The sequence below is a fragment of the Dioscorea cayenensis genome, chromosome 6 (genome assembly GCF_009730915.1).
Source record: "Dioscorea cayenensis subsp. rotundata cultivar TDr96_F1 chromosome 6, TDr96_F1_v2_PseudoChromosome.rev07_lg8_w22 25.fasta, whole genome shotgun sequence".
NCBI lineage: Eukaryota > Viridiplantae > Streptophyta > Magnoliopsida > Dioscoreales > Dioscoreaceae > Dioscorea > Dioscorea cayenensis.
The window spans coordinates 19,962,284-19,987,440 of NC_052476.1; the positions used below are offsets into that span (position 1 = coordinate 19,962,284).

Genomic DNA, 25,157 nt, shown 5'->3' on the forward strand with positions numbered 1-25,157 from the left:
TATATATATATATATTTATTTATTTATTTATTTATTCACTGACTTTTGTTTGAAAAGTAGGGGTGCAAGTGGTTAATTAACTAAAATCAAAACTTTTAAGGGGGTTCAGTGGTTAATTAACTAAAATAAAAACTTTTAAGGGGGTTTAGTGCAAAAATCCACGTTCTATATATATACATCACGACCTCTCATCACTGTCTATGGATGGATTTCAGAGACACGAAACAAGGACCGTGCTGAGCTTTCTATAAAAGCTCATCGATTTCGACTTCAAAGAAGGAAGCTCAAAGTTGTCATCTTTTTGCAGAGTTTTTGTACGATTTCCTTTGATCTTCATCTCTGAGAGGAGTTGAGAGTTTCTCAGCCGTAGCGAAGATGCATTCTTGCTTTTATTCGAGGTTTTTTCTTGTGAAATTGGTGAGGAATCGCTGGATCTAGGGTTTGTTGTTGTTTTTTTGGGTTTTGGTTTAGGGTTAGGGATTTGAGCCTTTGAGGTGAAGATGAATGTGGAGAAGTCGCGGATGTGGCAACCGTGTAAGAAGAAGAGATCTTGAGGGGTTGGTGTTTGAAGGGCTTTTTCTTTGGGTTTGAAGGGTTTGGGGAGAAGAATGAGCTCGAGAGGGAGGGTGAAAGTGGGGAGATATGAGCTCGGAAGGACGCTTGGAGAAGGGAATTTCGCCAAGGTGAAGTTTGCGAGGAACGTTGAGACGGGCGTGAATGTTGCTATTAAAATCTTGAACAAAGAGAAGCTTTTACGACACAAGATGATCGACCAGGTTTGAATTTTTTTATTTTTATTTTTTTCTCTCTAGGGTTTTATTTTGCTTTTATAAAGTTTTTGTTTTTGATCTAGAAGTAGATTTATTGTTTATTTTAATGTCTTTTTCTGTGGGATTTTCCCTCAAGCTTTTAGTTTTAGCTTCAAGTAAATGATTTATTGGAAATTTTTTCAGTTCTTGAATCATTATCTGCTATGTTTTGCTTAAAAAAATAGTAATAATAAGTATGCGATTTTTACACTAAACCTTAATAAGTATGCGGCCAGAGGAACTTAGAGGTCTGATACCATGTTAGAACAAGAAAATAGAGTGGTTCAAATCTGTTATACCTTGAACAAAGAACATGAATGATCCTTTGGGTCTACATATAGGAAGAGAGATTATTCAAAATATAAGTATACTCCTGTACACATCGTATATATACATATATGTCTAACAATTGCTTTATGGTAATTATTGAGTATGAGCTATATGTGGTATTGTTGTTAGTCAAAATATACATATGATTTTGGATTTGATTTTTAAAATTTAGTTAATATTCATATTAATTATACTTTGTAGTGTTTGATTTCACACACAATGTTTACAATATTCTTACTGTTTTTTAATTCTTCATTATGGTCTTGTGTGGAATCTTTTCAAGATGAATTATGTATATTATGTATGTGATTTATTCATGAGTTGGGTTTGCTGTACATAAAGGTGAGTTCACTCCCCTTTCATCAAGAAGTTCAACATGAAGACTTCTTCTTTCTTCAATACTCTACGTTCAATTTTGACTTCTTTTTAGTTTTCTTGTTGAAGATGACATTGAGAATTTACTGAATTCTGATGATATATTTGGATGTTTAATAAATTTTGCAGATAAAAAGGGAAATATCTACCATGAAATTGATTAAACATCCAAATGTCATAAGGATGCATGAGGTAAGATGTGAGTTTCATGCTATTTTGGATAATCTAGTACTTTTCAGTATGTCTTTATCTTTTACTTCTGAGCCTGTTCTCTTCTTCAGCTACATGGATTTTTTTTAATTAGGAGTTATAACTGACTGCATCATTTTAACTTCAATGCGGATGGCACAAAAGTTATGTCTTTAGGCTAAATCTGTTTTGTACGCCCTATGACTCCTATGCCATATCAGCTCATGAATTTTAATAGAAAATCTTAATTCCTATTTGTTTGGAATACCCCTTCCCTTATATGATGTGCATTGAGAAGCACTTAGCTATCAACCAGGGGACAAAAGCATGTATCTCTATGTGCACAATGCGATGCCATCTTTAATGCTGAGGTTTATGCTGTTGTTTAGGTCATGGCGAGCAAGACAAAGATATACATAGTTTTGGAATTTGTGACTGGTGGTGAACTCTTTGATAAAATAGTAAGCCACTTTATCATCCTCTCTGCCATGTAATTAGCAGTGGTCTGATTGCTGTGCTGTGCCCACAAGTATCATACTTGACTATTTTCCTTGTTTTTAGGCTCAAAAGGGGAGGTTGAAGGAAGATGAAGCCAGGAAGTATTTTCAGCAGCTAATAAATGCAGTGGACTATTGCCATAGCAGAGGTGTTTTCCATAGAGATCTAAAAGTAAAAGAACAATTCTGCCTACATTTTCTCTTCCACTTTTCTATTATCTTGCAATGACTTGAGCTAAGAAGTATACATAATTGATGATGGCCATCGGTTGTACTAGTTATTTTTTCTTTCTTTTTCTGTTTTTTAATAACAGCCAGAGAATCTGTTGTTGGATGCTGGTGGAATTCTGAAAGTCTCAGATTTTGGACTAAGCGCTTTACCTCAGCAAGTTCGTGTAAGCATTTAACTTGCAGGCTGCCAGAATTTTCTCCATTGAAATCAAATGCATTTGTAATGTTTGTAACACGTTAGGTGTTAAATATGAATCATCATTAAGCAGACTTCTTAAGATTGTCTTAGGTCTTCTTTAATTAAAAATCTGTACCTTTGTTTGCAAAAATGTCGCCTGCATGATTCTCTGCTTTATGCAGAGGAAATCGAGCAAATATTCTCAGTATAATATGGCTTCGTTCTTTAACAGCACTACACTCACTTTTTACTTGGTACAATGTAATAAAATAGGAAAGACAAGCTGTCTTAAGATCAGTTAATGGATATATTTAGCTTCTATTTGCAGGAAGATGGTTTACTCCACACAACATGTGGGACTCCAAACTATGTTGCTCCTGAGGTACTTTGCATTCTCAGCATGGTTTTGAGTTTTTAAGAGCTCATTTCCTTTATTCACATCAAGCACACACCTGACATTGCATTCTCGCTGATAAATTTTAGGTGATCCACAACAAGGGCTATGATGGGGCAAAGGCAGACCTGTGGTCCTGTGGGGTGATTCTTTTTGTACTTATGGCAGGTTACTTGCCTTTTGAGGATTCCAACCTTATTTCACTGTATAACAAAGTGAGTTCTGACTTTATTGAAAGATTGGAAACTGCTGTTTGATAATTAGTTGTTCTTAAAGAATGTGAAGATAATTTGATATGGAATTGATTGCAGATCTCCAAAGCAGACTTTTCTTGTCCTTCGTGGTTCTCTTCAAGTGCTAAGAAACTTATAAAAAGAATCCTTGATCCCAGCCCTGCAACTGTAAGACCCGCGGATAAATCTTTACAGCTCCACTTATTGTTCTTAGGTGTACATTTTCTATTTCAGTGTTTAAACTTACGCAAGAACTATGCTAGATACTGTTCTAATCAATGATGTGGAAACTTGCTGTTTTGCAGCGAATGACAATTGCTGAAGTCATAGAAAATGAGTGGTTTAAGAAAGGATACCGGCCACCTGTGTTTGAAGCACAAGATGTTGAAATTAGTGATGTGAATGCTATTTTCGATGGGGTAATGTAATTATATATATATATATATATAATATATATAGCGTTCTTCCTCGAAGATTCCTGAGAAACAAGCATACTCTGATATACTGCTGTTCCTCAACATGCAGGATGCCAACAATCTGGTTGTTGAGAGAAGAGAAGAAAAGCCGGCATTGATGAATGCTTTTGAGCTTATTTCTACATCTCAGGGCCTAAACCTTGGTACCCTGTTTGAGGAACAAATGGTAACTTCATTAATCTGCTTTATGTCTCACTTTTTTATGAAGATGTATACCTTTGTATCCCAGTGATGGAACACATGACCTGAGTTGCTCTTGTTGAATTATGCCATGAATTAAGCCCAAAGTCTGTTATTTTCTGGCATTTCTCTTTTTGTACATCTAGATTCTCAACATTCAATGCAGTTGATAGAATTCCTTGAGACCTGGCCTATTTCAAGAACTTATTTTGGTACTCTACTACATCATATAATTTCTTATTGAATTTGTTGCCTGGATATGATGTAATTGGAGACAGTACAAGTATGCCCACTAATAGATGTTGTCTTCTGTGAAATGGCTGTTGGAAACCGAAAGTTTATTTCTTCAAACTACTTCAGTGTGTTGTGGCCTGCTATTTACTCTTTTTTATGTCAACTATGAATATGTGATAAGATTTAACTGATTGAGGAATATTGAACAGGGTCTAGTTAAAAGAGAGACAAGATTTGTGTCAAGACTACCAGCAACTGAAATACTTGCAAAGATTGAGCAAGCTGCTGCACCGTTGGGGTTCACTACAGAAAAGAACAACTATAAGGTCTGATTTGTTTATTTTATGCTCAATTTTTTCCAATGAAACAACAAAATCCTAATACTGCACTACAATTCTGACCCAAAACCTTTTGCTAGTTGTGTAGCAGCACTTTGTTAGTAAATAATACTTGCTTTCTTTTCTTCTTGTTCTTCCCTTTGCAATGAGTTTATTGTTGATCTTATACTTTACAAATTATAATATGTTCCTCAACAATTTTTCCATTAAAATGTTTTGAAAGAGTCTTCTTTTTTATCTCTGTTCAGCTAAAGTTGCATGGTGAGAAGATTGGGAGGAAGGGGCATCTGTCGATTGCAACAGAGGTACTGGCTCTCTATAACTATCTTGCGACAATTCTTTTACAAACATTCGTCTCTCTTTTTACATGCTTAAATAAAAGTAATTTGATATTATCTTATAATTGTAATGTAAAGGTTTTTGAGGTTGGTCCTTCGTTGTACATGGTCGAACTTCGTAAGTCAAAGGGCGATACACTTGAATTCCACAAGGTAAGAAACTTGCTTTCTGACAATCACATTCCCTTGGCACTAAAATGCGGTGCATCGAATCCTTACCGTATTTAATGTGTTATTAATCATGCTCAGGTTTACAAGAACATGGCGACAGGTCTGAAAGACATAATCTGGCAATCACAGTCAAAATCTAAGGAAGATGCAGATGAAATCACAGAAAGTTAAGTCAAAATTGAAGGTTTATATATATGTACAGCTCTTTGCAAATGTCAAGGACAAACAATTCCAATGCATGCCTTTCTGAACTACGATCGAAATTTGTTTTTCTAAGCCATTTATTCCGTAAATGAAGTTCAGGAGTTTACAATCATACAGCAACTTGTGATGATTTCCAGGTTTCATTAGGTTCATGTTTTGTTTACAATATGAAAATCAACTCAATTCTATGTGTGGAACAACTATGTAAACCAAGATCATTTTCCTTGGCAGGAAAATCAAGTTTATGTATGAAACTTAACATTATGTTTAGTATCATAAAGACCTGGAATTTGTAGTATGAGTTATTAAATTGAGATGTGAGCATTATGGTTATTTTTTCTGTTTTAACTGATGGTATATGATGATAGATGATTTTGCTGCATTATCAGAAATTTTAGCTCAATCAAAGTCTCTGTTGATTATATTCTACATCAATTTTAAGGTAATGCAAAATTTTCATGTTTCCATTAAGATTGCATGCAAACTCTTAACCATTCATGTTCTTTTTTTGCTTCTGCAAGTGACACAGGGGAAAGAATCTTGGTTTTAAAGAATGCCATTAAATTTTGGTTTTACTTATATACCCCTGTTAAAATCAGAAATTATAAATATGCACAGTTTCTGTATATATATATATATATATATACCTCGTTTCAATCCGCTATCAAATGTAATATAAGTATCACTAAGTACAATTTGTAAAGAGGTCACAAAACACTACTGTCTCATTATTGCTGATCATCTCAAATTTCAAACTTACTAAATCCAAGATAACATGATGATTGTAGTTAAAAATATTTAAATTCATGATTATACAATAGAGGAACATGTGAGTTATGAGAGCGCAAGCAAGAAACCCTAAAACGTTTTTGCAGGTACAACCATGGATAGGCATACAAAAACTCACAATTGTAGAGTTTAAACATAAACAGAGCTATATATAAAAATTATACAGGAAACAAGTAGAGAAGATCAACAATCAACAAAGAGAAGGCCTAAATTCCAGTCAGTGATGAACATCAATTGGAATACTGCAAACAAATCCAGCCCATACAAGCAAATCACTTACTTTAATAAGAGCAGCAGAATTTATGTTTGTTCAGCTTTGAAACATGACAGCCCAGCACACAACACATAAAATGCATGCTTCCATGGAATGCTCAGCAACTTAAAACGAGCAAATCACTTCGGTAAATTGCTTAACATGAGGTTTGTAACCATTGCTCACAAGTATTTGATGAGAAGCCAGGCAATAACAGCCAGGATCACAATGGCAACAACTGCCAAGAGCAGACACATGCAAGAGCAGCCTCCCTTAGTACGCTTGTTAAGAACTGCCAGTCTCTTCTGGACCCGCTGCAACGAGATCAAGTAGAGATTATCGATTTAAATGTACATGTAGAGATTGTTGATTCAAATGTACATGTAATTCAAGGTTTAATTTCTTGTAGATGATCAGCCAACATAAATACTTATTCTTGGAAGTAATATATCAAGATCATTTGTGAGCTTCAGTGATTTACTTTGACTGGAATTTGAGCTCTGTAGTCTGATAAAAAAACACAAAGCAGAAGTTTGCCCTAATCTGGTCCTAAAGAACTAGTAAAGCCCACCTGATCTTTATTGACATTAATTTTTCAGTGCAATGGGGAGATGACAAGGGAGCCCTTCCAATTATTACAATGATCATGTTATTTACAAGCTCACTTAACCTTCTCTTTCAATGAGGTTGAGTCAGACAGATTTAACTAGCTAAATATTTATTTATTTATTTGTAAGAACCACATGGTAATTTGTCTCTAGTTTTCTTATATGATGTCACTGGTTCAACAATTCTTAAAGTTATCCGATGCTTTCACGGCTGAAGAAGCATATGGGGCTCCAAATTTCAATTTTTAATTCCCCTACTGAGAGTTGCATAACTAATATCATAAATGTAAAACAAGTAAACAACGTGAAATAGGGATGCTATAATAGATAATCCGAAAAATTCAATAGTCTTACTCGAAGTCGTGAGTCCGTCACATCCACATGTTGGTCCAAGTCATCCTGCATCATGGCATATCAACCAAAATCAATGAGGGTTGACGAAAGATAAGTTAAGCACTAAATGAAAAAATTCATGGAGGTGAAACAATGAAGCATACAATTAGTCTTGTGTGAAGATCCAGCTCTTCATTGACAGCTAATGCAATATGTTTTGTACTCAGGACAGTCTCTTCCAGCTTCTCAAGTCCTTCATCTTGCTCTATATAATACAAGCAGCAGAAGTTAAGCACAAATAATTACCCTAGTGAAGTTTAATCTGTACCAGAACAAATAGAAAATACCTTTCATAATCTGCCGCTGTAAGCCCACAATACCATAGTTATCCAATCCTGCTGTTCTGCTTATCTCATCAACTGACTTTTTGCTTGGACCAAGCAGGTCTTCTCTAAATTTCATAAAAAAATGTCATCATGAATATGCTGTTGACTAAGATAACCATGCAGCAAGTAGCTTCATTATTTCACGTGGATAAAGAAAGAAATAGAAAGCCCGACATTATCAGAGCAAGGCCCTAAAGTTCAGTAGCAGCACAGAAAACTTTAAAGAGGAATAGAAAAAGGCAGGATAATCAAACCTATTAGCAAAGTTTGACATGTTTAGTGTAGATGCCATTTGTTTCGCTTTAGACCTCAAATTTGAAAGCATGTCTTGGCGCTTGTGCAACTCCTTGTCTGATCTGTAATAGTTACCAAAAATCATAACAAAAACATGTGTTTTCCACATTATTAAGAACAACTGCAGACAATAACCTATTCGCTTTGAATAATGAATAATTTAATTTAAAAAAAGAAAGAAAGAAATATTCCTATTTGCAAATACAATCAATACAATATTTTAACAAATAATTGGCAATATGTTCAAAGTATACAATGAATAAATACACAATAACCTTCAAAATCAGGGGGTAAAATATGGTGCGCTATCAAAAAGTTAAAGGAAAATTCAAGCCAAAATTGCTAACTGATAAAGCTGGAGAAGGGATACAGACATTGGCTGCTTGCTCGGAAGCTTTGACAAAATGGATTCCAAGCTATCTAGTCTTGTCCCAAGAATTGTAATCTTCCTCCGGATCGCAGATGTATGGCGTTGTGTCTCCGGTCCAGATGGAGGCAAAGAACCCCTTTCCGAGATCATGCCACTGATGTCATCAGCTAGCTTGGAAGCTTCATTGAACTCTCTTATCCACGAATCCAAAGAGGACGCCATATCTATACAAAAGCTAGAAAACATTATTTCCACAAACCATAAATAGTAATTCCAAAAACAAAAGATTTTTTTAGAAAACCAATCAACACGAACCAACAATTTTCTACAAAATGAAATCAACAAAGTAAACCAGAGAAATTGTTTAAGTTTCAACAAAATGATTCAAGATTTACATTAAATTAACCGCATTTAAATCCTTCCAATTCCATCCTCCCAAAATCCTCACAATTAGTTCTTCAATCAATGAGCTAAAACCTCACATCATTTATGAATAAAATCCTTCTCACCCAATCAAAATCACAGTAAAATCCACCCTAAACTGGAAACAACTCCAAAATTGCACTAAGTCCCAAACAGCCACCAATTAATCAAGAGCTACATATACATATCCTTCCCATTTCATTCGCCCAAATTCTCGTCATAGTTAATTCTTCAATCGATGAACTAAAATCCAAAATCATTAATGTCCCACTAAAATCAAATCCAGTTCAATCACAATTACGGCCAATATGACATGATTTAATTCCTAATGGTGATTGAATCATCCCAAAACTAATCGAAAACTCCAAACAAACTCAAAAATATCCAAAAAGTTGACTATGGGGATTGTGTCAGGTTTCAGCAATAGAATCACAGAATTCCAACAAATCAACCACATTGATATCCTTCAAATCTCCTCCTCCCAAAATCCCCACACATTTCTTCAATCAATAACCTACACCAAATTCAAATAATACTCCCCATCCCCAAAACCTAAATCATCCAAACCAATCCCAAATCCCCCAAAAACTAGCATACATGCATACATATAAAAATAAAAAAATCTCAAATTTAACACCACATCAACAAAAACCAAAATTTCCAAACCAAATCCGATGATCGGGCGGAAAAAAATCCGGATCTCGCACGAAAACAACGAAAAAAACATCAAATTCAAGAAGAGATCGAAACCTAGAGCTTCAGATGCGATTCAGAACAATGATCGGAGACGATCGAGGCCTTCTTCTCCTCGATCCTTCCCCCTTTTTCCCCTCCTTCTTCTCGTCCTTCGCCCTTGGCCCTCTCTTTTTTTCTGGAAGCTTTCTCCCGCGTTTATGCGGTCTTCTTTTGTTCCGTTATGTTTGTTCTTGTTTTTTTTTTAACGGAAAATTTAAACGCCGTCATAATTCCTATACGGCGTTTGATTTTGTGCTTTTTTTTTATGTAACTTGAATTTCAAATTTGAAATAAAATTAGTTTTTTTATTAATTAAATTATTTTTGAAACATGATATTTGAAAAATTATCCATACTCAATAATTTAGTTGGTGGGTGCAAATGCAGTTGGTAAATTTTAAATAAAAGAAATATTATAAATATGGGGTGAATTATTTATCACTCTATGAATTTTTTTTGTTTTACAAAAACGAGAAACACTATTAATATCAGCGCCAGTGCACATAGGATGAGAATTAATTATTTAACTTATGCACCATTAGCCACAGACGAGGGGATTGGGTTGTGACCCCCACTCACAGTTGGTGATCAGTTACTATTATTATTTCTAATGAATCTTAAATTTGAAATCTTTTAATTGTGTCACTTTTGTTTTTCCGCAATAAAATTAAGTACAGCTAAATTATGAGCTTGTGATTCCATGATGAATTTCATTTTTAATGAAATAATTTTTTTCAGGCCATTTTAATTACAAATAACTTATTTTATAAGCATGTTTCTTATTTTCACACTATAAAACATTTTAAAAATTTATAATTAGCTATATTTATAATTATAATTACGCGCTTACTATTACAAGGATTGTGAATGACCTGTAATAGTAGAAAAATAGGAGTCAAAAACAAAACAAACCTCCCAGTAAAATAATTTTTTAAAATAATAATTTGTCCATAACCACTATGTATTTGGAATGTCAAAGATCTATAATAAGATAAATGATTAGAGATAGGTTTTATCCATAAACTCTACGTAAGATATAAAAATTGTATTTAATATTTATCTCAATATCTCCAGGGATGGTTGAAATTTTTGTTATTCTAAGTTGTGATTATTTATCAAAGTTTCATATTATTACATTTCTATAAAGTGAATAATTATTCATAAAAACATAATCACGTTAAATGATTTCTATAAAGTGAATAATTATACATGATAACATAATCAATAATTATAAATGATGTTTTATATAATCATGGAAGTCGTCAAGTTCAACACATCCTTCCATTTTGGCCACCCAAGTTTGACCTTCTCATATAATAGATCCAATTGTTTTTTAAAAAGTGGTTTTTAATAAAGTGGATAATCTAGATCCAATTGTTTGACTTAATAATAATAATCTAGATCCGATATACTCTAAACATGAGATTTATAGCATCCGGATCCGTTAACAAGTATCGGATTTCGGATCATCAAATATTTTTATAGATAGTGGATTCACAAGTTTCACCTTAAGAAAATCATAAAATTTAGTTCCTTTTTTTTTCAATTTAGACAAACGATTATTTTTTTTTATAATATTTATTTAATACTTAAAATAATTTAAAAACTAAATTTATTTCTTAAAAAACCTTTGAAAAATAATTATCTAGTGTAATGGATTGCTAATTGAGTGGTGAATTGGCAAATTCAAGTTCAAATCCTCTGTTGAACTATTTTTATTCACTGATATTTTGTGGGAGGAGATTGTTCTCTCTTTTTCAAAGTTATATAGTAGGGGGATTTATCACCTCATTTAATTTTTGAATATCTTTTGAATGCACACTAGGTTGGACATTTTGTGTGACATCTGGCCGAGTTAATAAATCCCTAGAGCTTCATTGAGCTACTATAATTAATGCAATATTGTACTTACTTATTTTTTGACACCCCTTTTATGTGGTGGTGTTTGTCACCTTTATTTGAAAAAACTTCAAAAAACACATATTTTTTTATGATTTTTTGACGAAAGTAGACAAGTCACATTACAACACATGGAAATAAACATCCAAGACCACGTAAAATCAAAAGCGCACACCAATGCACTGAATTTTAATTATATCACATCCCCTCACTCTACTCCCAGAGGGATTTATTCCTCTACCACCCACTAGCCGAGGGATATCGAGTCATGACCAAAAACTAGAGGTGTAAACTGAGTTGTGTAGTCCGGGATTGACATGACTCAGATCCCTAGGTCATGTCAGGTTAGGGTTCTGTGACCCGTATTGAGATGTGCTGGCCCAGACACACGGTTCTATTAGATTTTTAGAATTTTTTAGATTTTTTTGAGTTTGGCTCTACTAGATTTGATATAAATGTTTTGTATGTGTTTTTTTAATAATGAGTAAATTTATATCTACAGTTATTTAGTTTTTTTTAGATTTTTCCTTATATTTTAGTATTTTAAAATATTTTTTGAATTTATTTAATTTAAAATTTAAATTAAAAAAGAAAATAGGCCGGCCAACCCTGCACGGCCCTAGCCTAGTTAGCGTGAGCCGTACCCCGGGTTGGGCCGACACTCACTGTATAGTGGCCTGTGCCAGTTCGGTACAAATGGAAGCCTTGACGACCTGACCCAGCCTAGGCACGCACAATGCCTAGGCCGCAGCGGGCTTGTGCCGTGCTAGGTCGGGCCGGCACAATTTGCACCTCTAACAAAATCCACCAGGCTAAACTTTTATTATTAACTTAATATTTGTGAAGATTTTTTTTTTGTGCGAATAAAAAAAAAGTTATATTGAAATCGGATCGGATTAAGTAGCTTTTTTAAGGTCAAAATATCAAAATGGTCCATCTATTTTGTGTTTTCGCTCATTTTAGTCCCTTTAATATAAAATCTGTCTTTTTGGTCCTCGTATTTTCACATTTCTGTCTTTTTTGTCCCTCTAATTAACGAATTTGCCTTTTTTGTCCTTCCAACTGATGAATTGGATGGACCAAAAAGGATTAAAATGTAAATACGAGGACTAAAAGGGCAGATACGTCAATTAGAGGGAGCAAAAAGATAAAAATGTGCAAATACGAGGACCAAAAGAGCTGATTTTATATTATATGGACTAAAAAGGCGGAAAACGCAAAATAGAAGGACTATTTTGATATTTGCATGCTTTTTTTAACGGGTTCAACCCGCACCCGATATTGACTGGACCCGTTAAAGTCGAGAAGAACGGAAGACTTCGCGGCTGCGGCGAAAAAATCTCAAAAGTTTCGATCTTTGGCATTGTGGCTTCGATCTGGGTGTTCGATAGATCTTGGCAATGTCCTGGAGATGGACTCTGAGGAGCTTGAGGAGCTCCAGAGCTCGATTCCATGGCCGCAGCCACGAGCTGTTCTTCTCCACCTCTCTTTGCAGCGCTCGATCGAGTAGAATTTCAGTTTCTCCTGAGAATTCCACAAAGGTATGATTTTTTTCATGTTTTCTAATGATTTTTTGGAGTTCTATAGGAATTTTTTTTATGGTGTATTTATGGTGATGGAGGATAATTTCTTGTTTATTTCTTCGTCTTTGTGTGGATTAATAGGTTGTCAGTTGCAAAGAAGGTCGCTGTTGGGGTGCCCGGGGTTTGCATGATGTTAGGTATCAGCTTGATCTTGATAGAAGTTCGGAAGAGGTAAATGGTTGTTCTGTTTGATTCGTTGACTTTGTGAGTTACGATTTAGCTTGAGAACTTTTTTAGTGTTGCTTTGACTAAGACGTGAACTTTTACGGAATAATTGAAATTTTCTGTTCGTTCATGGATGCAGTCAATTACTTGTTATATTATGTTAAAATGTTTGACAATAGTAAATGTGAGAAAATGGAATGAAGGATAGAAAGCAGTAATAAGGGAAGTTTGTTGTGAAATTTATTTTTTTTACTGATTGGCAATTTCTATATTTCTTTATTCATGATTACAGAAATTTATGCAACTGATTGAATGAGTAATAATGTTTGCTGTTAATGCGTTTGTCTTTTAAGCTCATTTCCCGCTGTCTTCACATCTCATTATTTTTTCTTGGCTGTAATTTCTCTGAAACAATTCACCCCTTCTTCAACTTGATTGTTATTGGAAACTGATGCTAGATATATTCTTTTTTTATTCATGATGTTCTAATCATGGGAATGCAGCATTATGCTATGCCTTTCTTATATTAGTTTTCTGCTTTTTCACTCTCTCAATCCTTATCTGTCTTGATATGGATCAGGATCTCTACTTCTTTTTGTTTTTCATTTTGCAGTGCATGATTTTATAGGTTATGCTTTCTATCTGCTGTCCTTATACTTCATTTTGTACCTTAACACTCTTTTTTGCATCTGTTGTCATACTGCTTGCATGACACAAATATGAGATGGTTCTCTCCATCATTAAGGAAAAATCTTGTAATGGGAAAAGAAAAGGTGAAAATATGGAAATAAATAATTTTTTACTGACATAAGAGATTATTTGCATGGGATGGCGAACATTCATTAGTTATCTGTGGTGAAGATTAATAGGTCATATTTCCAAAGAGTTAAATTATTTTTCCTTTTCAGGTGGATGCTCAAGTCTAGCTTCTTATGTTATTATGAATTTCCGATGTTGTTAATTAGGAACAGATGGACCCCTTTTCCTTGGTAGCTGATGAATTGTCACTAATTGCTGATAGATTGCGATCAATGGTCATTGCTGAGGTGCGTGAACTTGGCTACTCTTTAACTAAAACTATTTTCTGTTTGCTTGTTTCTGGTGATGCAGATGATGCTTGAAGTCATGCCTTGTCTGGTGGGCGTGGAAACTGGATTCTTTGTCCTTCAAACTTAGTCTCATCTACATATTGTGCAGGTTCCCAAGTTGGCATCAGCTGCTGAATATTTTTTCAAGATGGGAGTGGAAGGGAAGAGATTCCGTCCCACGGTTAGAACTTTATTCTTCAGGCACACCCTCCCAAGTATGCTTAAACTTTGGTAATTTTAACTTTGCATGTCGCTGAACATGCTTCCATAAATATAAAAATACCTTCCCCCAGCAAACTTAGCCAGGATGTTGATCAAAGATACTTGACTGTTGATGTCAACTTGGCATACTAGTCTCCAAATTTTACTCCAGTTTGTGAAGTTATTTTGAGAGCTGTTCTCCTTAAACAATCATATTCTTCCCTACTGACTCTTGCTAGTGATCGTTGTAGCCTCTTTGTTGTCTCCTTAATTTTGTGGTTTTCACACATCATTTTCTTTTTTCTTTTTTACTTTTTGGATAAGTTTTGGCTTTTTTGTAATGGATGGTCACCCATTTGCTGTGATTTCTTTATACTGTTCATGGCTTTTCATTCACATGTACCATTTGGAAAGATAAAAAGTAAACTTTTAAAAGCTTGTATAAGACATTTGTAGGATGAAAAGGACTTCCTGTATAGATCACAAACTTACATATCCATGTCCTTTCTACATATATTTACGAATCATTTGTCGATGCAGGTCTTGCTGCATATGGCTTCAGCTTTGAACATGCCAACACCATGGTCAGCTGCGGATAATTTGTTTGGTAGCTTATCAGGGGATTTGCGTACAAGGCAGCAGTGTATTGCAGAAATAACAGAAATGATTCATGTAATCAAGCACTGGAACCTATGCTTACACCATTATTTGAGAATTCTGATTCCTATTCTATTCATTATCTGTTCTTTCTTTTTCTGTTTAAAAATGTCACCTACTTCTTAATCTGCTTGCAGGTGGCAAGCCTTCTTCATGATGATGTTTTGGATGATGCAGATACACGGCGTGGTATTGGCTCTTTGAACATTGTAATGGGGAACAAGGTATTATCTTAATTTTGTTATTGTTTGTGTTGTTGTTTTAGAGGAAGCCACTTTAGTTAATGCAAAAGCCATTAAGATAGCATATGACATATTTGATATTTGTGCTGTATCATATTTGAAAGTTATATTGATGACATGTAACTATGTAAGACATAGTAAAGGATTGAAAATGCAAGATTGACTTATGACAGACACCATGAGGAGCTTTGTGCTCTTAAAGTGACTAGCCTAAAGTCTGCCGCAAGTGCAAAGTAGAAAAAGTAAGTCAGATATTGTTGCCATGAGGAGAATGATTCAAATGATTCAAGTACTAAGTGAACAATTCCCTTTATTATTTAGATAAATCAAATCAAGAGTAATAAAATCTTAAAATAAAATTACTTTGACTACTAAATACAGAATTTAAATTGAGGTCTATAGATAAAAGGCTTGTAGGATTGAGATTTCATCAACTTAATTCCTACAAAGAATTCAAAGCTAGATTGAATGAACTAATTCATATCATATGCAATAATCAATGATTTTCAAACTCAACAACCATATTTATGTTTTCATACATCTACTTTCATTGTTGTAATTTTCTAATATAAGCTCATTAACAACAACAACAACAACTAGTATTAAACTTCAATTTTCGTTTCTCTATTTAATATCTTAAACATGTAAATAATGACCAATTACTTGCAAGAATAGAAACCACGAACATTAAATTGCAAAATCTGAACTGTCCAAACAACGACAAACTTCAAATCATTGAAGGAAATCTTTATCCTAGAATAATAAAATTACCGATGGAAAGCAGAACACTCGAATAAAACATTGGAAATCTAGAGAACATTAAAAGTAGAATAGAATCCCCACCCCTGATTTATAGTTCTTTTTAGCTTTTATTCTCACCAAAATCTCTTAAAAATATTTGGATTTTTTTTTAACTCATATCTTTGGGATTGTTTCGTTATCACCTTGACTTAGACTTTTTTTTTATTAATCCTATCCACAATTTGAATATTTGAAAAAGACTTTGATTCCTGTAAAAGTAGTAAATCTAAATAATTTCACACTTTAGAAGAAGAGTAATAGTATAAATTAACAATTAAATTCAAATATTGAAAATATATAAATTCAGACCACCGTATCAAATTCCATATTTAAAATTAGACCTTATCATAGAGCACAATGTCATGCTCTCTCAATCCTTGCAGGTGTTCTGGTAATATCTTAAAATGCGCTTTTTCTGCACGTGGGTTGCATGCGTGGTACTGTGGTAGTTAATGCTTACAATCCTTTTGAAGCTATTGCGAGTTTGAGATCTGAGACATTATTCTTTTATCTGCAAATACGGTCAGTTGTGTTACCTATTGAAGAAGAACACCTGTCCTGTGGTGACTGGCGAATGAAGCATGCCTGTTAATGTCTTGAAGTGGTCAGCCAGCTTATATTTGATCCTGTTGATTATTGGGGATTGATCATGGAATATGACCATGGGATAAGGCATGTGCATAGCAATTGCTTCCTGTCCTGTTTCTTGAAACTTTGATCTTGGTAAAATTGTGCAATACCAACCTGTCAATTGATATTTTTAAAACTTTTTAGATCTTTTAAAGGGTATGCATTTTGGAAACAAGATAAGTTACTCTATAGGACTATCAGAGAAGAAATCCGGATCCCCTCAATCAAGACATCTTTGTCAGTTCCCATTCAAGAGTGAGGTTATAAATGTTAAAGCCCAAAAGAAAAAGTGAATTAAAAACAATTTCAAAAATATAAGAATATGAACTTGAGACTGCAGAATGTGAGCAACTCTATATTATTATGCAAGACAAAATATGTGATGTTCTTCCTTATGCTCTTTTGGGCTTAATTTTGCCTTGTGATCTCTATATACGCAAGGTTTTGTGGGTTTATGTATTCCAGTTATAGGTTTCTTTAGGAAAATTTTTTCCGGTAGTAGATATTTCTTAATTTTAAGCCTGCCTTGTGATGTTCATTACTTTCCAGATAGTCAGTCAACATTACATTCTCAAGATGGTTCCTGCTTGGCTGACTTTGCTGTCACAAGAAGCATACTAAGCCATTGTAATTTTGTTTATGCAGCTTTCTGTTCTGGCGGGAGATTTCTTACTTTCGAGAGCCTGCATTGCACTTTCATCCCTTGGAAATACAGAGGTAAAGCATTGTCATTGTCCGGCGTCATTCATGCTGCTCAAATTTTAAGCAATAGTGTATTCAACTTCCATCTAAAAGGATATGATTTAACTGTTATGGATTCATTGGTGATTGGTGATGGTTCCTATCAGGTCCTATGCTAATTTATGTCTGATTTAATATAATGACTAGACTTGTAATAGTAAATGACTTTTTGGTGTTGACTGTGATACACTAAGGAGATTATTCTCTCTGTTTTAAAAAGAAGAAAAAAAAATTAAAAAGGATATAGTAAGTCCTGTCTAGTGGACAAATTAGAAGTGAAAACTAATTTTAAAAATCAATGTCAATAATAATTGATTCAAAGGTTTGTAAATCTACTCTGTAAGCTACTTCTATGGCTTCTGGCCTCATCTCTCCCTACTCAGTTTTGGGTTATTTAAATCCCTTGCAAGTTGAAGCATTGAAGTCCATATACATGCTTTCTAAAGGGATGCGAATTATCCGTTTTTTGATATTGGTTCTTAATTAACTTGATATTTATGGTCTTTACTGTTAATATGGTTTTGAATTTTTCTTCTTCCAATATCGTGTAAAATTTGCATGAATAAAATCTTTAAACTGTTCCTTGTCTCTTTTTGATCATTGCTAGAATGTGAATTGCAAAGCATGTGACTTTCATGTATATTCATTTATATTTTCAGTCAATTTACAGTTTTCTCATTACAAGTGGTGAATAATTTCCTATACTAAACTGCAATATTTATTAATTATGGTCCTTCAGGTTGTATCACTGATGGCAACTGCGGTTGAACATTTAGTGAATGGCGAAACAATGCAAATGACAACTTCAGCTGAGAAACGTTGTAGGTACATGATTTTTACCTCTATATCATGTAACATTAGCTTCATGACCTCCTATCCCAGTTTCTAAGTTTGATATGTTCATCCCCTTCGCACCACAATATGTGAACTATTTCTTCTTAATATCTCACTTTTTATTATCATTTAATTTGTACATCCCCTCTGCACTCAAAATGTGACCTATTGCTTCTTGTTATTTCCCTTTCTACTATCATTTGCTTGGTAATGCTAGTATTACTGGCATGAACCTTATCTAAAATCATGCCTTTGAGTGCACAGCATGGAGTACTACTTGCAAAAGACATTCTACAAGACAGCTTCATTGATTTCAAACAGTTGCAAGTGTGTTGCCATCCTAGCAGGGCAAACCGCAGAAGTTTCGATGCTTGCTTACAACTATGGTCAAAATCTGGTCTGTGATTATGGTTCCAACTGTTTTAAGTGGTGTGTTTTGCTCCTGTGGATAATGAATAATTGGTATTGAAATAACAATATGCTTTTGGTGATGCCAGGGACTAGCATTTCAGTTGATTGATGATGTTCTTGATTTCACTGGGACATCAAGTTCACTTGGAAAGGGCTCTTTGTCTGACATTCGCCATGTAATGACCTTGTTCTACTTCATGTGATGAGTAGTGTAGCTTCCGACTCCTCTTCCTTGGTAGTGGTGGAAAACAATGAAACCCTGATGGGAACTTTCACAACAAAATCAGTGCATGATGAGTCAGTAAAATTACTGCTTGCCTATAGGAATGGATGCCATTTCTGACTATGACGTTATGAATTGGCATCCTCATTCTATTGGAAGAGCTGTCTGTTGATCTTTTTTGAAACTTGATCGTAATCTGCGTATCATTTATTCAGCTTTATGATTCTATCGGAAGTAGACAGGAAATTAGAAATTAATCATCTCCTCCCTTGAGCTTATTCTTTTTCTTACTCGACTTTCAAAGCATGAGTTGTATTGGAAGAAATGAACTCTCCCATGATTACTGATGTTTTTCTTACAACAGGGCATTGTAACAGCACCCATTTTATTTGCAATGGAAGAGTACCCTCAGTTGCGTAAAATTGTCGATCGAGGCCTAAAAGAACCTGCTGATATAGACATTGTAAGTTGTTTATGTCTAACATACTGTTTCATTTGAGAACACATATGCAAACTCCCTTTATTTTGCTCTGTGAGTTGCTTTCGAGTTCATAATGTAACTCTAAATTCATAATTACTCCCATGGTTCGTTTCTTTGGATATAAAAAAATTTTCTTACCTTCTTTCATTCTTGAAATGAGCTTGGCTTGATTTCTTGATATGCTTATCTTGAAAACATCATAAATCAAACCGATAAATCGAACTTTTGTAACTTGCAGGCCCTGGACTACCTTGAAAAGAGTCAAGGAATCAAGAGAACCAAAGAACTCGCTGCTGTACACGCGGATCATGCCATTAAAGCAATTGATGCTTTTCCTGAAAGCGATAATGAAAATGTTCATATTTCTCGAAAAGCTCTAGTGGATCTTACTCATCGGGTTCTTACTAGAACAAAGTGAAATTCCGATAATTCTGGTGAATAAGTTCACACCTGTATTTTTTTTTTGTCAGCCATAGGTCGTCGTCTATTTTATTATCATTTATTTTTTCTCCACATAATTTTTGCGGAATCTACTAGACAAAATTCATGTAATTACTAACACTTGATTTTTTTACGATGTTTTTCTTCAAATGAATTCTTCGATCTGCAGCTGCCGGGCATCTCTTCCAACAAGTTCGGCTTTTCAGTCAAGTCTGAAAATGTAAGTTGAATGTTATTTATAAATCAGAATCATATTTGCTTCCAGTGAATCTTATTCTCACTATTTAGCAACATCCAAATGTGTCATACTGTTATTTTTATTTCTGCTGTTAACTTATTTCGGGTTCATTTCATATATGGTCACAAATGTTTATATTTTTTAATGCTATAGTCATAAAAAAAAATTTTGTAACACAAAACCATTTAACTTTTCTCCGGTTGTATATGAAACTATAATAACCTGTTTTAAGACAGATTCTGTCCTCAAGTCAGCGTCACATTAGTACACTTATTGGAAACAACTATAAAATAGGTCATTATGATCTCATGTACAAATGGAGAAAAGTTAAGAAAAGTTAAGTAATATTTATGTTACATAGAAAATTTTAATGGTCACTGCGTTATAAAATACAAACATTTGTGGCGATGAGTGAAATGACCCTTTATTTCGCATTAGGTGTCATACTTGAAATAGAAGAAAGAAAGGTTCATTTTATTATATATATATATATATATACACATACTTAGAGGTTCAAAGAGAGTTTTTATCTTAGGGGTTAAGTAAATATGATTTTCAAAGTGTTAGTAAATAATTACGGCTAATATTTAACGTTTTTTGAACTAATTCAAGGTTAGTGATCCATCACTGTTGAGCTACACGTGGCGAGAAATGAATGGGTTTGCATTGATGTGCCACCTTGCAGATAGCCTATTTAATTAGTGGGCCCATTTGAGTTTGGCCAACTAACTCAATGACTGCAACGGCCCATCTGTTCTTCGGCCCATTTTGTTTGCAATATACGTTGCTTCATACTCCATGCATAACCATTAACAGTAACTTTCTTTTCAACTAACACCAATCTTATTAATGTCTATAAAAATATATAAATAATTAGGATTTCATTTTTGGCTTCTAAATTATAATAATTAATTATTTGATGGTTCATTTATAGAGTTTTTTTTTAGAATTATTCAAATGATTAACTGATTATTATTATTTTTTTAATTTGTTTACATAAGAGATTGAGTACATGCTTTTAAAAGTGGACAAACAAAGAGGATTAGTTCTTATCCATTTGTTAACTTTAATTAGACATGCAAAAGTTAAAGCCTTGTTTTTCATGAAAGAGAAGTCATACCAATATAGCTCAATCTCATTGAAATTTAGTTTAAATCCGATAATAATAAATAAATTATTATTATTATTATTATTATTATTATTATTATTAGTTGGTCATGACTCATGAGAAGTTGATATAAGTAGTGAAATATTAAATAAAAATAAATAAAAATTCCCACTTCACCAAGTACCAAGTGGGACCCTTTTGACAGTGACAAATAATAATATGCCACGTGTACCCACTTACACGTGTTGAAATCTCATTGGCTTGAACCAAATCCAACATGCATATATATAATGTAAACCACCAGCAAAGCCTCCCATTTTTCCTCAGAATTAATCCTCTCTTTTCTCTAAAGTCCGGTACCGGATTCGGGCGAAGAAGAGCGAAGAGATCCGAACCCGTTAATGACGACGATGAGCGATGGAAAAGGTGGTAGTTTCCGGTGGGAGATGAGGCCCGGTGGGCTGCTCGTTCAGATGCGAAGCGCTGATCCCGAGGCAGCATCGTCGCCGCACGTGCGCGTCAGAGTCACGTGCGGCTCTTCCCGTTATGAGTTCTCCGTTGCCCCTAACGCCACCACTTTCGGTGAGTTTCAACTTTGTTTCATGAATTATTTGCAGATTAGCCCCTGAAGTATTCATCTTTTCCTTAAACTTAACTTATAATGTGAGGTTTAAATGGTATATATATAGTGCATAGAGAGAGACAGAGATAAATGGATGGATGGATTAACAGTAATAACAATAGCGTCAAAATCATACAATAGCTCAATGGTATGATACCAAAGTGTAAAAAAAGAAGTCATGGGTTTAAATCCCTCCTCCGGGTGTTCTCCAACTGTTTATATACTATTCACCTGAAATTCTTATATTATTTTTGTATTGTATATACACTTTACATTAAAAAGAAACATGCTTGTTATTTATTTTTATTTTTTTTTAAAAAAAAATAATAGTGTGAAATTCATGGACTTACTTAAAAAACCTATAATTTGGTGGTTAGTTTATCTTTTATCATTTTTTTTTAGAGTGCTAATAAATGCACTATTAATTATACTGTTGAAGCTTTGGTGTTTGGGCATTGTTTATGAACATTATTCCTATTAAAAGATGTTTTATGGCTATTGGATTGAAATCCAACAACTGTAAACAAATATATAGGAAATTCAATTCTGCGGATGTTCCTAGAAACGCGCCTCATATATATGCACATATATATATATATATATAAATCTTATGTTGAATTTTTTACAATAAAAATATTGGTGTTTTGTAGGGTGTATATATAATTATGCACGTATATTTATGGAACAGTGGGAGTTATCTGCAAATAAGAAAAATTTATGCTTTTGGTGGTGCACATCCATAATCTTCATTGGATTTCTACGGCTGAGATGATCCGTAATCTAATTTTTTAAATGACCAAAATATCCCTATTGGTTTACCACCTTGATAAGGGTAATTTAGTCATTATGCGTCAGTGTTTCTGGTCACGACCGGTGACTTTACCCCCCGCTCTATAATGGTTGCTTACAGAGTGTTTGATGAAATGCCGCACAGGTGATTTGAAGAAACTTTTGGCCACGGAGACCGGGTTGCAGCCAGCCGAGCAAAGGCTGTTGTACAAAGGGAAGGAGAGAATGAACAGTGAGTTCTTGGATGCATGTGGAGTGAAGGACCGATCGAAACTCGTGCTCACCGAGGATCCATCGAGCTTGGAAAGACGATACATTGCTATGCGAAAGAATGCTCGCATCCAAAGCGCGCACCGTGCCATCTTCACCGTATCAATGGAGCTCGACAAGTTGGCTGATCAGGTGCATCCATCTTTCTTTCACTCACATTTATGTTAAATTTGTTATTAATCTTGGATTCAAGTTCACTACTGAGTGTTTCGACATCTATGGTTAGTGAATTTATTGTATTCTTGTCCTCGAAATTTTATAGTGAAAGACATTCATGGCTAAGAACTGATTTTGCTGAACATAGACTCTCTTAATATGTCTAAAATATAGAAGGCTATTGTTTCTTATGATCAACTAGGTTTCGGCAATTGAGAAATCGATCTCAAGTGGGAATAAAATGCCGGAAATTCAGGTTACGACATTGATAGAGTTGCTCATGAGACAAGCAGTCAAGCTTGATTGCATTGCAACAGAAGGAGAGACTTCTTTGCAGAAAAATGTTCAGGTCTGCTCATCAATTCATTTTCTGTATTCATTCTACATCATCTTTTAATTTACAGTTGAATAAGTTATTATGTTCGATGAATTCCGGCTTTTCTAGATTATATATATTCATGTTTTCTCTAATTTTTATCGGCAATCTTAATTATGCAACCGTATTTTAGTAAAAAAAACTTGCTAGTATAGTTCTTGCAATACATGTTAGATGCAAATCAAATATCTTTTTTAAGCTTTATTTAAGGAAAAAGTTTAAGTTAACATAACGAGAAACTTAGACTTATATGTTCAAAATTTAAATTTTCTAAATTAACTGGTGTGGAATTATTAGTTAATTTAAGAGTATGATTGTTTTTTTTTATTGAAAGTATGGTATTGATGTTCATTTATTGTTTGGATTTATTCAAAATTTTTAATGTGTATATATATGAGAGAATAATTCACTTGTTTGATTGTTTTGTAGGCTAAGAGAGTCCAAAACTATGTTGAAACTTTAGATGTGCTCAAAATCAGAAACTCAAGATTACAGTCCTTTGTTGTAACATCAAATTGGGAAATTTTCAACTAAAACTTATTTTCTTTTTCCATTTCAATCTTATGTGTTCTAAAGCTTCCAAACAGTGAGTTATATTCATATCTATAACTCTTGTAAATTATATATCATTTCAGTATAAATTCTATGCTTTCATTTTTTTTTCAATTTATGTGCAATAATTCAAATAAGCGACTTTAAATCCATATATCGTCATTTTATATAACCGTGTAATCAAATAAGGTCTTGAGATAAATTCAATCAGAAATTGTTCTTAAAAATTTTTAACTTATATTAAAATTCTTCCCTTTTAAAAGAGTTTTAAAAGAGGATAACATTAAAGAAAAAACTATGTTACCAATGTTTTTTAATTTTTCTATTTTTACAAAATCATGCTATTTTTTAAGTCAAACTTGCTCGTGTTATTTATCTTTAATATAGTTATATATATGGGTGTGTATATATATATATATATATATATATATATATATATAGGGGTAAACATCAACAAAGTTCTCTAAAGACGCTTAATAATAATTATTAAATCATCATCTAACAATCTATTATTTATAAGAATTGTGCAAATTTATAACTTATTACTATATATAATTATTGTTTTAGTACTGTTTAATATTACTTAATATTGTACATAAAATAATATTTATTTGATGCAAACCAGACGTATATGGGGATATTTTTAGATTTAAAATCTAAAAATATATCTAGATGATGTGCCCTCTCATTCTATATATTATATATATTTCTTAATTGAAATTAAAAAAATGCTCAAAGTGCTTTAATGATGGCTTTTTAAATTTTCTAACCTTAACTAGTACAAATTAAAGTACTATAGACTAATAAGATTCATAAACTAATCCCAATTCAAATCAAACCATACTATTTTTCTATTTATTTATTTATTTATTTAATTTTGCCAAAATATGATTTAGTACAATGTTGTGAAAAACAGTGAATGTCACCTTGAGATTTGATAGTTCTAATTAATAATATTTTTCTCCATTTTGTTTTGTTAGTGCAAACAGTAGTCAGTCACTAATGTCTAATTGTCTCCTACTTGTCTAATAAGTCCAATTCTTTGTTTAGGCTCCAAATTAATTGGAGTGGGTTTGTGATTGTTTTATGACATTCATTTCATTTCTATGTCTGTCCTTCATTGTTCAAACCCATCAAATTAATGGGTCCATACATTTCATACCTCTACTACTCATCTTTTTGGGAAAGTTTTATTTTGTTCTTTGTATTAAGATCACTGCCTTTTTGGCTTTTAAAAAGATTAATAAGTTTATTAATATGCTTTCCTAAAAATAGTTTTTTC

The 25,157-nt window shown here is 33.5% G+C and overlaps 4 protein-coding genes across 7 annotated transcripts; 3 read left to right on the forward strand and 1 right to left on the reverse strand.

Annotated features, from left to right (window-relative positions):
* The first annotated feature begins 206 nt into the window (after positions 1 to 206).
* Positions 207 to 5,510, forward strand: LOC120263974 (CBL-interacting protein kinase 23-like). 2 transcript variants are annotated; one of them, XM_039271954.1, is made up of 14 exons: positions 207 to 776; positions 1,644 to 1,706; positions 2,093 to 2,164; positions 2,265 to 2,372; positions 2,515 to 2,595; positions 2,938 to 2,991; positions 3,093 to 3,218; positions 3,315 to 3,404; positions 3,542 to 3,655; positions 3,762 to 3,878; positions 4,336 to 4,452; positions 4,713 to 4,769; positions 4,881 to 4,955; positions 5,052 to 5,510. In XM_039271954.1, exons 1-14 carry the CDS (start codon positions 609 to 611, stop codon positions 5,142 to 5,144), a joined length of 1,335 nt encoding a protein of 444 aa, XP_039127888.1. In that variant the 5' UTR covers positions 207 to 608; the 3' UTR covers positions 5,145 to 5,510. The 2 variants fall into 2 exon arrangements, with proteins under 2 accessions (XP_039127888.1, XP_039127889.1); XM_039271955.1 differs by lacking the exon at positions 207 to 776 and having other exon boundaries at positions 1,644 to 1,713.
* A 501-nt stretch (positions 5,511 to 6,011) lies between these two features.
* Positions 6,012 to 9,533, reverse strand: LOC120263975 (syntaxin-51-like). The gene is made up of 7 exons (XM_039271956.1): positions 9,384 to 9,533; positions 8,215 to 8,434; positions 7,801 to 7,902; positions 7,508 to 7,611; positions 7,325 to 7,425; positions 7,182 to 7,226; positions 6,012 to 6,533 (listed from the first exon to the last, which is right to left on the reverse strand). The coding sequence occupies exons 2-7, from the start codon at positions 8,430 to 8,432 to the stop codon at positions 6,402 to 6,404; spliced, it is 702 nt and encodes a 233-aa protein (XP_039127890.1). The 5' UTR covers positions 8,433 to 8,434; positions 9,384 to 9,533; the 3' UTR covers positions 6,012 to 6,401.
* A 3,032-nt stretch (positions 9,534 to 12,565) lies between these two features.
* LOC120263572 (solanesyl-diphosphate synthase 1, mitochondrial-like) lies at positions 12,566 to 20,044 on the forward strand. Of its 3 annotated transcripts, XM_039271532.1 has the most exons (13): positions 12,566 to 12,807; positions 12,931 to 13,020; positions 13,980 to 14,060; positions 14,212 to 14,283; positions 14,844 to 14,975; positions 15,098 to 15,184; positions 17,279 to 17,350; positions 18,114 to 18,199; positions 18,473 to 18,605; positions 18,706 to 18,795; positions 19,207 to 19,305; positions 19,562 to 19,757; positions 19,934 to 20,044. In XM_039271532.1, the coding sequence occupies exons 1-12, from the start codon at positions 12,667 to 12,669 to the stop codon at positions 19,739 to 19,741; spliced, it is 1,263 nt and encodes a 420-aa protein (XP_039127466.1). In that variant the 5' UTR covers positions 12,566 to 12,666; the 3' UTR covers positions 19,742 to 19,757; positions 19,934 to 20,044. The 3 variants fall into 3 exon arrangements, with proteins under 3 accessions (XP_039127466.1, XP_039127465.1, XP_039127467.1); XM_039271531.1 differs by lacking the exon at positions 19,934 to 20,044 and having other exon boundaries at positions 19,562 to 19,767; XM_039271533.1 differs by lacking the exon at positions 19,934 to 20,044 and having other exon boundaries at positions 13,986 to 14,060; positions 19,562 to 19,767.
* LOC120263573 (BAG family molecular chaperone regulator 1-like) lies at positions 19,910 to 23,986 on the forward strand. The gene is made up of 5 exons (XM_039271534.1): positions 19,910 to 19,984; positions 21,463 to 21,692; positions 22,667 to 22,923; positions 23,150 to 23,296; positions 23,753 to 23,986. Exons 1-5 carry the CDS (start codon positions 19,914 to 19,916, stop codon positions 23,855 to 23,857), a joined length of 810 nt encoding a protein of 269 aa, XP_039127468.1. The 5' UTR covers positions 19,910 to 19,913; the 3' UTR covers positions 23,858 to 23,986.
* Positions 23,987 to 25,157: the final 1,171 nt, after the last annotated feature.